Source organism: Schistocerca serialis, chromosome 9, assembly GCF_023864345.2.
Source record: "Schistocerca serialis cubense isolate TAMUIC-IGC-003099 chromosome 9, iqSchSeri2.2, whole genome shotgun sequence".
Lineage (NCBI taxonomy): Eukaryota > Metazoa > Arthropoda > Insecta > Orthoptera > Acrididae > Schistocerca > Schistocerca serialis.
Genome location: NC_064646.1, coordinates 239,893,965 through 239,907,371, shown reverse-complemented (window position 1 = coordinate 239,907,371; position 13,407 = coordinate 239,893,965). Strand labels below are relative to the sequence as shown.

General features: G+C 43.3%; 1 protein-coding gene across 1 annotated transcript in view; it reads left to right on the top strand.

Moving 5' to 3' along the window:
* The window catches only part of LOC126419513 (uncharacterized), a 730,476-nt gene that overhangs the window by 224,135 nt on the left and 492,934 nt on the right, over window positions 1–13,407 (top strand). The window contains exon 5 of the mRNA XM_050086703.1: window positions 12,934–13,014. Coding sequence (XP_049942660.1) covers window positions 12,934–13,014 — 81 coding nt within the window. The remainder of the gene's footprint in view (window positions 1–12,933; window positions 13,015–13,407) is intronic.

The window sequence follows — 13,407 nt, the reverse complement described above, 5'->3', positions numbered from 1 at the left end:
CTTCCAATGAATCTCAGTCTGGCATCTGCTTTACCAACGATCAACTTTATATGATCATTCCATTTTAAATCACTCCTAATGCGTACTCCCAGATAATTTATGGAATTAACTGCTTCCAGTTGCTGACCTGCTATTTTGTAGCTAAATGATAAGGGATCTATCTTTCTATGTATTCGCAGCACATTACACTTGCCTACATTGAGATCCCCCCCCCCCCCCCCACATGAACCATGGACCTTGCCGTTGGTGGGGAGGCTTGCGTGCCTCAGCGATACAGATAGCCGTACCGTAGGTACAACCACAACGGAGGGGTATCTGTTGAGAGGCCAGACAAACGTGTGGTTCCTGAAGAGGGGCAGCAGCCTTTTCAATAGTTGCAAGGGCAACAGTCTGGATGATTGACTGATCTGGCCTTGTAACAATAACCAAAACGGCCTTGCTGTGCTGGTACTGCGAACGGCTGAAAGCAAGGGGAAACTACGGCCGTAATTTTTCCCGAGGGCATGCAGCTTTACTGTATGATTACATGATGATGGCGTCCTCTTGGGTAAAATATTCCGGAGGTAAAATAGTCCCCCATGCGGATCTCCGGGCGGGGACTACTCAAGAGGATGTCGTTATCAGGAGAAAGAAAACTGGCGTTCTACGGATCGGAGCGTGGAATGTCAGATCCCTTAATCGGGCAGGTAGGTTAGAAAATTTAAAAAGGGAAATGGATAGGTTAAAGTTAGATATTGTGGGAATTAGTGAAGTTCGGTGGCAGGAGGAACAAGACTTCTGGTCAGGTGACTACAGGGTTATAAACACAAAGTCAAATAGGGGTAATGCAGGAGTAGGTTTAATAATGAATAGGAAAATAGGAATTCGGGTAAGCTACTACAAACAGCATAGTGAACGCATTATTGTGGCCAAGATAGATACGAAGCCCACACCGACTACAGTAGTACAAGTTTATATGCCAACTAGCTCTGCAGATGAAGAAGAAATTGAAGAAATGTATGATGAAATAAAAGAAATTATTCAGAGAGTGAAGGGAGACGAAAATTTAATAGTCATGAGTGACTGGAATTCGAGTGTAGGAAAAGGAAGAGAAGGAAACGTAGTAGGTGAATATGGATTGGGGCTAAGAAATGAAAGAGGAAGCCGCCTGATAGAATTTTGCACAGAGCACAACTTAATCATAGCTAACTCTTGGTTTAAGAATCGTGATAGAAGGTTGTATACATGGAAGAACCCTGGAGATACTAAAAGGTATCAGATAGATTATATAATGGTAAGACAGAGATTTAGGAACCAGGTTTTAAATTGTAAGACATTTCCAGGGGCAGATGTGGACTCTGACCACAATCTATTGGTTATGACCTGTAGATTAAAACTGAAGAAACTGCAAAAAGGTGGGAATTTAAGGATATGGGACCAGGATAAACTGAAAGAACCAGAGGTTGTACAGAGTTTCAGGGAGAGCTTAAGGGAACAATTGAAAGGAATGGGGGAAAGAAATACAGTAGAAGAAGAATGGGTAGCTCTGAGGGATGAAGTAGTGAAGGCAGCAGACCATCAAGTAGGTAAAAAGAAGAGGGTTAGTAGAAATCCTTGGGTAACAGAAGAAATATTGAATTTAATTGATGAAAGGAGAAAATATAAAAATGCAGTAAATGAAGCAGGCAAAAAGGAATACAAACGTCTCAAAAATGACATCGACAGGAAGTGCAAAATGGCTAAGCAGGGATGGCTAGAGGACAAATGTAAGGATGTAGAGGCTTGTCTCACTAGGGGTAAGATAGATACTGCCTACAGGAAAATTAAAGAGACCTTTGGAGATAAGAGAACCACATGTATGAACATCAAGAGCTCAGATGGAAACCCAGTTCTAAGCAAAGAAGGGAAAGCAGAAAGGTGGAAGGAGTATATAGAGGGTCTATACAAGGCCGATGCACTTGAGGACAATATTATGGAAATGGAAGAGGATGTAGATGAAGATGAAATGGGAGATACGATACTGCGTGAAGAGTTTGACAGAGCACTGAAGGACCTGAGTCGAAACAAGGCCCCCAGAGTAGACAACATTCCATTAGAACTACTGACGGTCTTGGGAGAGCCAGTCCTGACAAAACTCTACCATCTGGTGAGCGAGATGTATGAAACAGGCGAAATACCATCAGACTTCAAGAAGAATATAATAATTCCAATCCCAAAGAAAGCAGGTGTTGACAGATGTGAAAATTACCGAACAATTAGTTTAATAAGCCACAGCTGCAAAATACTAACACGAATTCCTTACAGACGAATGGAAAAACTAGTAGAAGCTGACCTCGGGGAAGATCGGTTTGGATTCCGTAGAAATACTGGAACACGTGAGGCAATACTGACCTTACGACTTATCTTAGAAGAAAGATTAAGGAAGGCAAACCTACGTTTCTAGCATTTGTAGACTTAGAGAAAGCTTTTGGCAATGTTGACTGGAATACTCTCTTTCAAATTCTAAAGGTGGCAGGGGTAAAATACAGGGAGCGAAAGGCTATTTACAACTTGTACAGAAACCAGATGGCAGTTATAAGAGTTGAGGGACATGAAAGGGAAGCAGTGGTTGGGAGGGGAGTAAGACAGGGTTGTAGCCTCTCCCCGATGTTATTCAATCTCTATATTGAGGAAGCAGTAAAGGAAACAAAAGAAAAATTTGGAGTAGGTATTAAAATCCATGGAGAAGAAATAAAAACTTTGAGGTTCGCCGATGACATTGTAATTCTGTCAGAGACAGCAAAGGACTTGGAAGAGCAGTTGAACGGAATGGATGGTGTCTTGAAGGGAGGATATAAGATGAACATCAACAAAAGCAAAACGAGGATAATGGAATGTAGTCGAGTAAAGTCGGGTGATGCTGAGGGTATTAGATTAGGAAATGAGACACTTAAAGTAGTAAAGGAGTTTTGCTATTTGGGGAGCAAAATAACTGATGATGGACGAAGTAGAGAGGATATAAAATGTAGACTGGCAATGGCAAGGAAAGCGTTTCTGAAGAAGAGAAATTTGTTAACATCGAGTATAGATTTAAGTGTCAGGAAGTTATTTCTGAAAGTATTTGTATGGAGTGTAGCCATGTATGGAAGTGAAACATGGACGGTAAATAGTTTGGACAAGAAGGGAATAGAAGCTTTTGAAATGTGGTGCTACAGAAGAATGCTGAAGATTAGATGGGTAGATCACGTAACTAATGAGGAAGTATTGAATAGGATTGGGGAGAAGAGAAGTTTGTGGCACAACTTGACCAGAAGAAGGGATCGGTTTGTAGGACATGTTCTGAGGCATCAAGGGATCACCAATTTAGTATTTGAGGGCAACGTGGAGGGTAAAAATCATAGGAGGAGACCAAGAGATGAATACACTAAGCAGATTCAGAAGGATGTAGGTTGCAGTAGGTACTGGGAGATGAAGAAGCTTGCACAGGATAGAGTAGCATGGAGAGCTGCATCAAACCAGTCTCAGGACTGAAGACCACAACAACAACATTGAGATTCAATTGCCATTCCCTGCACCATGCGTCAATTCGCTGCAGATCCTCCTGCATTTCAGTACAATTTTCCAATGTTACAACTTCTCGATATACCACAGCATCATCCGCAAAAAGCCTCAGTGAACTTCCGATGTCATCCATAAGGTCATTTATGTATATTGTAAATAGCAACGGTCCTACGACACTCCCCTGCGGCACACCTGAAATCACTCTTACTTCGGAAGACTTCTCTTCATTGAGAACGACATGCTGCGTTCTTTTATCTAGGATCTCTTCAATCCAATCACACAATTGGTCTGACAGCCCATATGCTCTTACTTGGCTCATTAAACGACTGTGGGGAACTGTATCGAAAGCCTTGCGGAAGTCAGGAAACACGGCATCTACCTGTGAACCCGCGTCTATGGCCCTCTGAGTCTCGTGGACGAATAGTGCGAGCTGGGTTTCAAACGACCGTCTTTTTCGAAACCCATGCAGATTCCTACAGAGTAGATTTCTAGTCTCCAGAAAAGTCATTATACTCGAACATAATACATGTTCCAAAATTCTACAACTAATCGACGTTAGAGATATATGTCTATAGTTCTGCACATCTGTTCGACGTCCCTTCTTGAAAACGGAGATGACCTGTGCCCTTTTCCAATCCTTTGGAACGCTACGCTCTTCTACAGACTTACGGTACACCGCTGCAAGAAGGGGGGCAAGCTCCTTCGCGTACTCTGTGTAAATTCGAACTGGTACCCCATCAGGTCCAGCGGCCTTTCCTCTTTTGAACGATTTTAATTGTTTCTCTATCCCTCTGTCGTCTATTTCGATATCTACCATTTTGTCATCTGTGCGACAATCTAGAGGAGGAACTACAGTGCAATCTTCCTCTGTGAAACAGCTTTGGAAAAAGACATTTAGTATTTCCGCCTTTAGTCTGTCATCCTCTTTTTCAGTATCATTTTAGTCACAGAGTGTCTGGACATTTTGTACATGAAATGATGACATTTACAGATTAACAGCACAAGCGGTTCTTGGGTACCATGTATCGACCGATGCTGTAACACCCATACTACATAGTAAGTGGTGTAGCCTCCACGGGAGGCAATGCGGTCGCTAAATCTGACATCCAATTGATCGTACAGATGGCGAATACTGTCCTGGGACACATTATGCCACGCCTGTTAGACCTGTTTACGTAGTTCTGTAAGAGATATTGACTGACATGTTGAACGAGTCACTTCTCGTCTCTTCGTATCCGCACATGCTCGACTGGAGACAAATCCGAAGAATGTCCGAAAGGACAGATACCATCTGTGACCGTGCAACTCTCTAGAATGAAATGATAATTAAGACCCTAAGCTGCCGACAGGAGTTTATATATATCGACGGGGACAGTGGAAAATATGTGCCCCGAGCGAGACTCGAAACCGGCATCTCCTGCTTACATGGCAGACGCTCTATCCATCTGAGCCACCTAGGGCACAGAGGATAGTGCGACTGCAGGGATTTATCCCTTGCACGCTCCCCGTGAGACCCTAATACCCATCTTAATGTCCACACACTACATTCCTAGTGCCCCTGCCCATTATACTCATTACTCGCGGCAGATAATCCTACCGAGTGTGTGGACATTAAGTAGGGAATGTGGGTCTCACGGGGAGCGTGCAAGGGATAAATTCCTGCAGTCGCACTATGTTCAGTGCCCTCGGTGGTTCAGATGGATAGAGCATCTGCCATGTACGCAGGAGATGCCAGGTTCGAGTCCCGCTCGGGGCACGCATTTTCAACTGTCCCCGTTGACGTACATCAACGCCTGTCGGCAGCGTAGGGTCTTGAGATAATTATCATTTTTAATTCGAAGAACGGGCTGGCCTGGGAAATTGCTGCACGTCTCGCAGAGCTCGTTGACTTTCACGGGCAGAACGAGTGTGAGCATTATCCTGTTGGAACAACACATCACCTTCGTATTGCAACCACCACCAAAGAACACATCTAACAACATGCTGCACGTACTGAGCGCAGATTAGCGTGCCCTCCAGAAACAACAAAGGTGAAGAAGAGTCGTAGCTTATTGCACCCAAGACCGTAAGGCCTGCGGTGGAGCCAGGGTGTCTTTGACAAGTGCACTCTACGAGACAGCAGTCACCAGGTATACGACAATAACTTGCGTACAGGCAGGATTTGATTTCATTGCTGAGGATCACGTCGTGCCATTCCATTTTCCAAGGGATCCTGTGACATCATTAATAGAGTTGTGCTCATCGATGCTGTGGCGTGAGTGAAAGACAGGCTAGAGGTGTGCGTGCCCATAGTTCCACAGTAAATAATAGCTCCCAACAGTGCGTGTTGACACATATGGGCTTACATGCCCTCTTATCTGTGCTGTGGCAGCTGTACGATCTACAGTTGCTGCCCTTACAGCACAACTTTCATAGAGGGCGTGTCTGCTGTATAGACGTCCAGAATCTCTCCTATGGGTGTGAAAATGTTCACGTGACCACTGACACAAACATCATTGCACAAGTGACTGATGCAGAATGTCCAACTTGTGTGGCAATTCTCCGAAAGGACCAGCCCGCCACTCGGAAGGCTACAGGGTGACCCCTTTCAAACTCGCTCAGTTGGCTATACGAACAGAGTGCATCTCCGTGGTATCACTGCATCCTTGAAGCACACATTTTTACCACACTGTTAGCACTCCCTGTTAAAGGGTATACACAGATGGCGCTCTGGTAGCTATGACACTACGCTGTCTGCCGGCGGAAGACGAAGAAACTATTATCATTACATCTACTATCCCACAGGTGGCACATTCCGACACCGGATCAAAATCGACGACTTCGTAAATTCTGGTTCTCTAAACTTCCTCTATAGTGTGATTCTTCAACTTCCCCCAGGGTAATTCATTACGAAATAGTTCATGTGTGAATGTATGGGTGCCAGTGTCCCAAGGGCGAAATGTTTCGGGAAGCGATCACGATATCATCAGGTGCGCTCCTTTCCTTCCATGATTCGTGCCCATGCGTATCTCTTCCCTCCCCCTCCCCCTTCCCCCAACTCCCCGCACCCAATACTACCTACTTCGCTCCCAGAATTTCTCTTACTCTGATCTAGCAACATTAAAGGCCCCCTTTAATGTATATTAAATACAAAATGCTACAACCTAGCTTCACAAACAACCTAACTTTTAAAACAACTTATTTATCTGCATTTCACTGTAAAGTAGCTTCTAATATTGTGAGTAGTAGCCCAGACATCCCCAAAAATTATAGCTCATGTGTAATGTATTGCAACAACTTCCTGAAATATGCGGAAATGGTGTGTTTTAACTTAATTTAGTTGGGAATTATACAACAAAACAAAAGCAAAACGTAGCAATTAAAATGTGATTAACATTAAGTTTAGTGACTGAGGTCATAGATAATCTAGAAGATAAGAAACAGTGTAAGAAGAAAAAGTGGAAATTAAAATAAAAATTTACATCAAATTCCAAATAGAGAAGATCTCTCAGTAGTTCGCCCACCTCTCTGACAAGAGAATGAAACTTAACAACAAATAAATAAAAAGAGAAAAACAGGGAAATACAAAGACAGACAGTTCATCAGTGCACCTGATGATGACAAAGTGAATGACTGCCGAAATTTTGTGTCCAGCGACGCCGACATTCAGCCATTCACCACTGAACTGTTTCGGCGTTCCTCAACAGCGTTTCGAGAACATAACGTCTTCTTATCTCAAGGTCACACAAATCATTTCTGTCGTACTGGTGATTTGATCGGAACTGTCGGTAATAAATCTCGCAGCACGCCTCTGTATTGTTTTACTGTCTTCGTTTTCTCTGACCCGTCTGGGCTCCGCAACACCCTTACAGAATACAATAATGCTACTTAGATGAACCACACTTTCCTAGAATTCTCCCAATAAACCAAAGTCGATCATTCTCATTTCCTACAACCAACTTAACAAGCTCGTCCTGTTTCAGGCAACACTGTGCCTACATAATCAAATGACGTGACTGTGTCAAACACTACACCACCAATACTATATTTCCGGATGACTGTAATTTGCTACCTGTAATTTGCTGTAATTGTAATTTGCTACAGTGTTAGCGTAAGATGTTTAATAATTTTTTGCACTGGTACTTCAGCGTTCTTATTGCACAATGGCTGGCCGAAGCTTTATCACAGATCCGATCGCTAATAGTGTAGATCAATTATTGTTTTAACTGAGAAACATGGCATCGTATATACCATTTGGCAGTTGCGCGCGCCTGTGCTTGTTTCACGTGTATCGTATTACAAACAGTGGAAGCTACAGTACCAAATAAAAATACGTAATGCCGAATTGACCGCTAGATGTCACGAGAGGCGGATCTGCCGGTATAAAAGAAGACGGAGAGTCTTGTTTTATATCTCGAGTAGTGTAAACAGCAGAAAGGGTCGGACAAGTAAACTCAGTGACTTCGGAAAAATCCATCACATTGTATTCCTTCTAAAGTGACCCATTTCGTTTGCTTGTTATTTGCCTGTGGCGTGGAAAGGTGGGGGAGCAATCACGACTGTACCAAGATCAGACAGACCTTATGTTCTGTCGGACAACGACCGTCGAGTATCGCGGAAGGTGATTGTTAAGATTCGTACGAGATCGGACGAAGGGGTCGCTTCTAAGTGCCAAAATGCTGCCAGTATCCAGCCACCACTACGGCTCTGCATAAGGATGTTAAAGAGAATGTGGGTTAGTCGTCGAGCGGCTCCTGATAAGACTCACATTCCTGCAGTCAGCACTAAGCGACGATTGAAATGGCGTAAAGAGCGACGGCTTTGCATTGAAACAAGTGGTGTGGGGTGATGAATTACGCTGTGACACTCCGATGATAGCGTTTGGGTTTGCCGAATGCCTCGATAACGTTATCTGCCATCATGTGTAGTGCCAATAGTGAAGTACGGAGGAGATGGTGTTAAGAAGTGGGTTATTTTTCGTGGTGTGATCACATTATTGCGCTTAAAAAAACACAAAATCCGAAGAATATGTACACATTCCACAGCTTTGCGAACTGCTTGCAGTAGAAGAACAGTTAGGAGATAATGGTTATTTGTATAATCATGACAATGTACTCGGCCATAAAGCAGTGTCTGTGAGGCAATGGTCTGTGGACAAATTTTTCGTGAAATGACTGGCCAATCCGGAGTCCCAACCTGAACCCAATGGAACCCCTTCCTTTGGGATGAGTTACGTCGAATTCGCTCCTGACCCCCCCCCCCTCCCTCCCCCCACTGGTGCGATACGACTACCTTGACTGATTTCGTTTTGACGAAGAAGGCGTTGCCATTCCTCCACAGATATTCCGACACCTCACTGAAAGCATGCCCAGCAGAGTTCAAGCTTTTACAACTGTGACGGCTGGGCACACCCCATATTAATAGCCATTAGCACTTCTTATCAGACTGCAGGACTCATGCTAACCTGTAGACGACAGTGTTCACGGAACTTCAACGTCTGTGAGATGTGACGCTCACCTATCAGCATATCCTGTATCCCAGATGACCCGAACGTTTCTTCATTCTCTTTTATTTACATTTGTTTGAGGCAGCCGCTTCTACTAACCGCCCTTCTGGAAATCTTTTTCACGAAAACTTTACCAGGAAAATATGAAAACTTGCCACATATATAAAACCTGAGTCTTAGCTGACTGATCTGATTCGCTTTGCTGTGACTTCTCTCCTCCTCCAACTTCTTCACCCTAAAATGGCAGACTGTTTTCCTGTACAGCTTCTACCGTCTACGAATATCTCTAGTACCATCTGACAGATCTCTAATTTCCTGTTCCATTCTTCTGTATATTATTCTTGCCAGAAACATGGATGTATCAGCTGTTAAGTGTTCTAGCATTTATCTGATGTCTTTGCTAATCTTTGGCAGATATTTATACGAAAACTTGTTATAAATCTGATCATTCAGATTTACCCTTATTTCCCTTATCCACTTTGGACGGCATGCTTTGGTGATTCCTTCAAAGCGGCCACAAGCGTCTTGCTGCCCCAGACCCGTCCAATCCCAGGTCATGGTAGATCTCTATCGAAGATGCAAGGAACAGAATATTACCTAGACTATGGGGTTATTAGGGACAACTTGTCCGCCTCCGGTAGCTGAGTGGTCAGCGCGACAGAATGTCAATCCTAAGGGCCCAGGTTCGATTCCCGGCTGGGTCAGAGATTTTCTCCGCTCTGGTACTGGATGTTGTGTTGTCCTAATCATCACCATCATTTCATCCGCACCGACGGGCAAGTCGCCGAAGTGGCGTCAAATAGAAAGACTTGCATCCGGTGAACGGTCTACTGGACGGGAAGTCCTAGTCACACGAAGGGACAACCTGCCAGCTAAAACTGGACAGTGATGGTCAAAAAATAGTTTTCGAAGGATCCAACGCCTGAAGCGATTTAGGGCAATCATAGAAGAATTGAATGTGGGTAATCAACTGGCTACTCAAAATCAGTATGTTACCTCTAATGACACCAGTGTTCGCGAAGACGGTGGTTTAAATGTTCCTCACACTATGTACACTTATGTTATGCTCGATTTTCCTAAATCACTTCCACATCATCTGTATTTACACACATACGCCGCAAGCCACTGTATGGTGCGTGGCGAAGGGTACCTTGAACAACTACTGGTCATTTCCTGTCCTGTTCCTCTCCCAAATAGAGCGAGGGGAAAATGAATGTCTATATGCCTCCGAACGAGTTCTGACTTACCTTACGTTCCTAGTCCTTACGCTAAATGTAGGTAGCAGAATCGTTCTGCAGTCAGCTTCGTATGCCGGTTCACCGAATTCTCTCCAGGGATTCCCATTTGAGTTCACGAACAATCTCCGCAGTGTTTGCATGTTGATCGAGCCTACGATTAACTGATCTGGCAGCGCGTCTCTGAAATACTTCGATATCTTCTACGAATCTGAACTGGTGGCGATCCCAAGCACTCGAGTAGTACTCAAGAATGTGTCGCGGTCTTCTTTACAGATGAACCACACTTTCCTAAGATTCTCTCAATAAAACGAAGTCGCATTTCCTACTACAATCCTTACAAGCGCGTTCCATTTCATATCGCTATACAATGTTACACCTAGATATTTGACTGACGCAGGAAAGCACTACTGATGCTGTGTTGGAACATTCATCATGATGAGCTTTCTGCCATTTGCTGTGTGTGCTGCCGTCAATCACATCACCCAGGATCTAAAATCTCTTTCTCCTTCACCTCCTCTTTCCTTCCACGTAACCTTGTAAGACAGTTTTTGTGAGCCCCTCCTTGTTTCTTGACATATTTCCAATGCAGTTTCAATTTCTTCTTCTAGTAACTGGCCTTGCCTTCCCACTACTCTCAGTATCTCTTCATTTTTCACTCTCTCCATCCAGCTTATTCTTTCCAGCCTCCAACACGTCCACATTACAAAAACTACCAGCCTTGCTCTATCTTTCTTCCTTAGTCTCCACGTTTTATCACCATATATAAGGAAACAGTATACAAAATATTTCATTAGCCTTTTCCTCACTTCTTTGCGGTAGAGAATTCTCGTTTTCTTATAAAATGCATCTTTCGTCACAGATATTCTGGTTTTAACATCTGTAATGCTCTTGTAATCCGTTTCTATTATGCTTCCTAGATATTTAAAGCTTTACTCATGTTCCATTACTTCTATACTCAGCATTAACTTTACCTTTCTTACTTCCTTCTCGTGTCATTACTTTTGTTTTTTTTCCATTGATTTTCATTCCATGAGTCTTTCCGTTAGCTTCAGTAATATCCACTATATCCTGTAGTTGCAACATTACATCACATTCTTCTTCATTTAGAGATGCATGTTATTCACCACATGAACTAGAAATTTGGTCGAAGGCTTTTTGCGTCATCCTAGTTACTCAAGAACACCACTTTCGGGTACATCCCAGTACCATCAGCAAACAGCCGCACATTCACGCTCACCCTCTCCGTCAGATCGTTTATGTATAATTATAGAGAATAATTGAAGTTTTATCACACTTCCCCTTGGCATTCCTGACGATACGCTTGTCCGTGCTGAACGCTCACCATCGTGGACAACATACTGGATTGATCTGCTTAAGAAGTCTTCGAGCCACTCACATATCTGGGAACCTATTTCGCATGCCCCTACCTTCGGTAACAGGCTGCAGTGGGGCACGGTGTCAAACGCTTTTCGGAAATGACGAATATGGAACCTGCCTGTTGCCCATCATCCATGGTTCACTGGACACCATGTGAAAGAAGGGCAAGTTTAGTTTCGCATGACCGATGCTTTCTAAAACAGTGCTGATCTGGGACAGAAGCTAAGGATATGCATGAGTGGTTCCTCTGAAACGGCATGGCAGGTTCTCTACTCAGTCAGAATTTGTGCTCCATCTCTAATGCCTTCATCGTCTGTTCTTCGTCCCTTTGCACGTCGTTAAATCCAATGGCAATCACGCAACGAAGTAAGAACTCATGCAGATAATGACGTAAGAAGGAAGTATGTACAACGTAAATTATTTCATTGGATCAAAATAAAATTTCATCGTTGTATGAAAATTTTTACTACAGTACGTACTGTACGTAGCACTAGACTCTCTGCAATTGGAAACGTTCTCTCTTTATCTGCTTTCGTAAGTACGTTACTGACGATTTTCATTAGAATTACTCATATTTACATGATGTTTCGTAAGTGTGTCAAAAACTTCGCTTATGTTCAAACCTACACATATGTAGTCATCATGTCTCCCATCTCTGAATCATGTACATATTATTTTATAAACTAACTTAAAGAATTTTTTACTGAGATCCTTTATTTTCTGGGATTTTGTACCAAATGTCCTAGCGGTAAGAACATCATAATTAATAACTTTCTTGAGAAACAGAGTGTCGGTGTAACTTAGATGGTCGCTAATCTTATGAGACCTCACGGGGAAGAACTATTTCATTTCTGCTTTATTCTAATGGGGATCTTTACCGCCGTGAACCGTGCAGTTGGTCGGAAAAAATAGTTGAATAGGGAGCCATGCAAATAATCTAATAAAGTCCCTGACATACTAAGCACATTTTGCCCAGTAAGTTACACCAGCAATGGAACATTTATATAAAGTAGCAGACTGAATTTCAGATCCATAATTACTATCTTGCTAACTTTACGTGAAAGCATGCTTAGTATTGTTAAGGCACGTAGTATTGCATGTTAACCACTTTGACTGTGTTATCTCTGAACTTGTTAAGTAGTGTTGCACCACCGAGAAGCTAAGTACTGGAAATGTTATGCAGCCCAGCACGGCTTATGCTGTAGTGTGCCTACTCACTGTAGTTTCCAGTAAGCACAATAGCCTTAGCGGTCCTTCGACAAATGGTTCATTCTGTGGCGCTTCACTGAATTGTGTTGTGTGCTCCTGTTGCAGCGATGGATCGCCGAACGGCCCCAAACACCTGCCCAGGCGCGGTCTCAAATCCCGAATACTCCAGTTCAAATCCAACCGCGGGTCAGTATACTCAACAGAGTACTGTGTCCGGAGGCAGTGGCAGCTCAAGCGATGAGGCGAAGCTGGGATACTCTCCGATCTAGGACGAAGGATAAGCTGCTCTGGAAGCCACGCGAATTTGTGGGAATCTCGAGGGAAAGCGTTTTCGTGAATAATATTAATATAGTAACATTAGAACGCATGCACTTGACACGCGAACAGCGACACAGCGTTGACACCAGTAAATCTTATCAGGCTAACAGAGTTCATCTTTGAGTGGAACCCTAACAGAAACATTGTGGTTGTATCGATATTAGTAATTCTGTTTCAGAAAATGTCTGCTATTAATTTGTGGGGACAACTGCTATACAGTTTTCTAAAAATAATTCACTTACGGACATAAACTATTTTAAA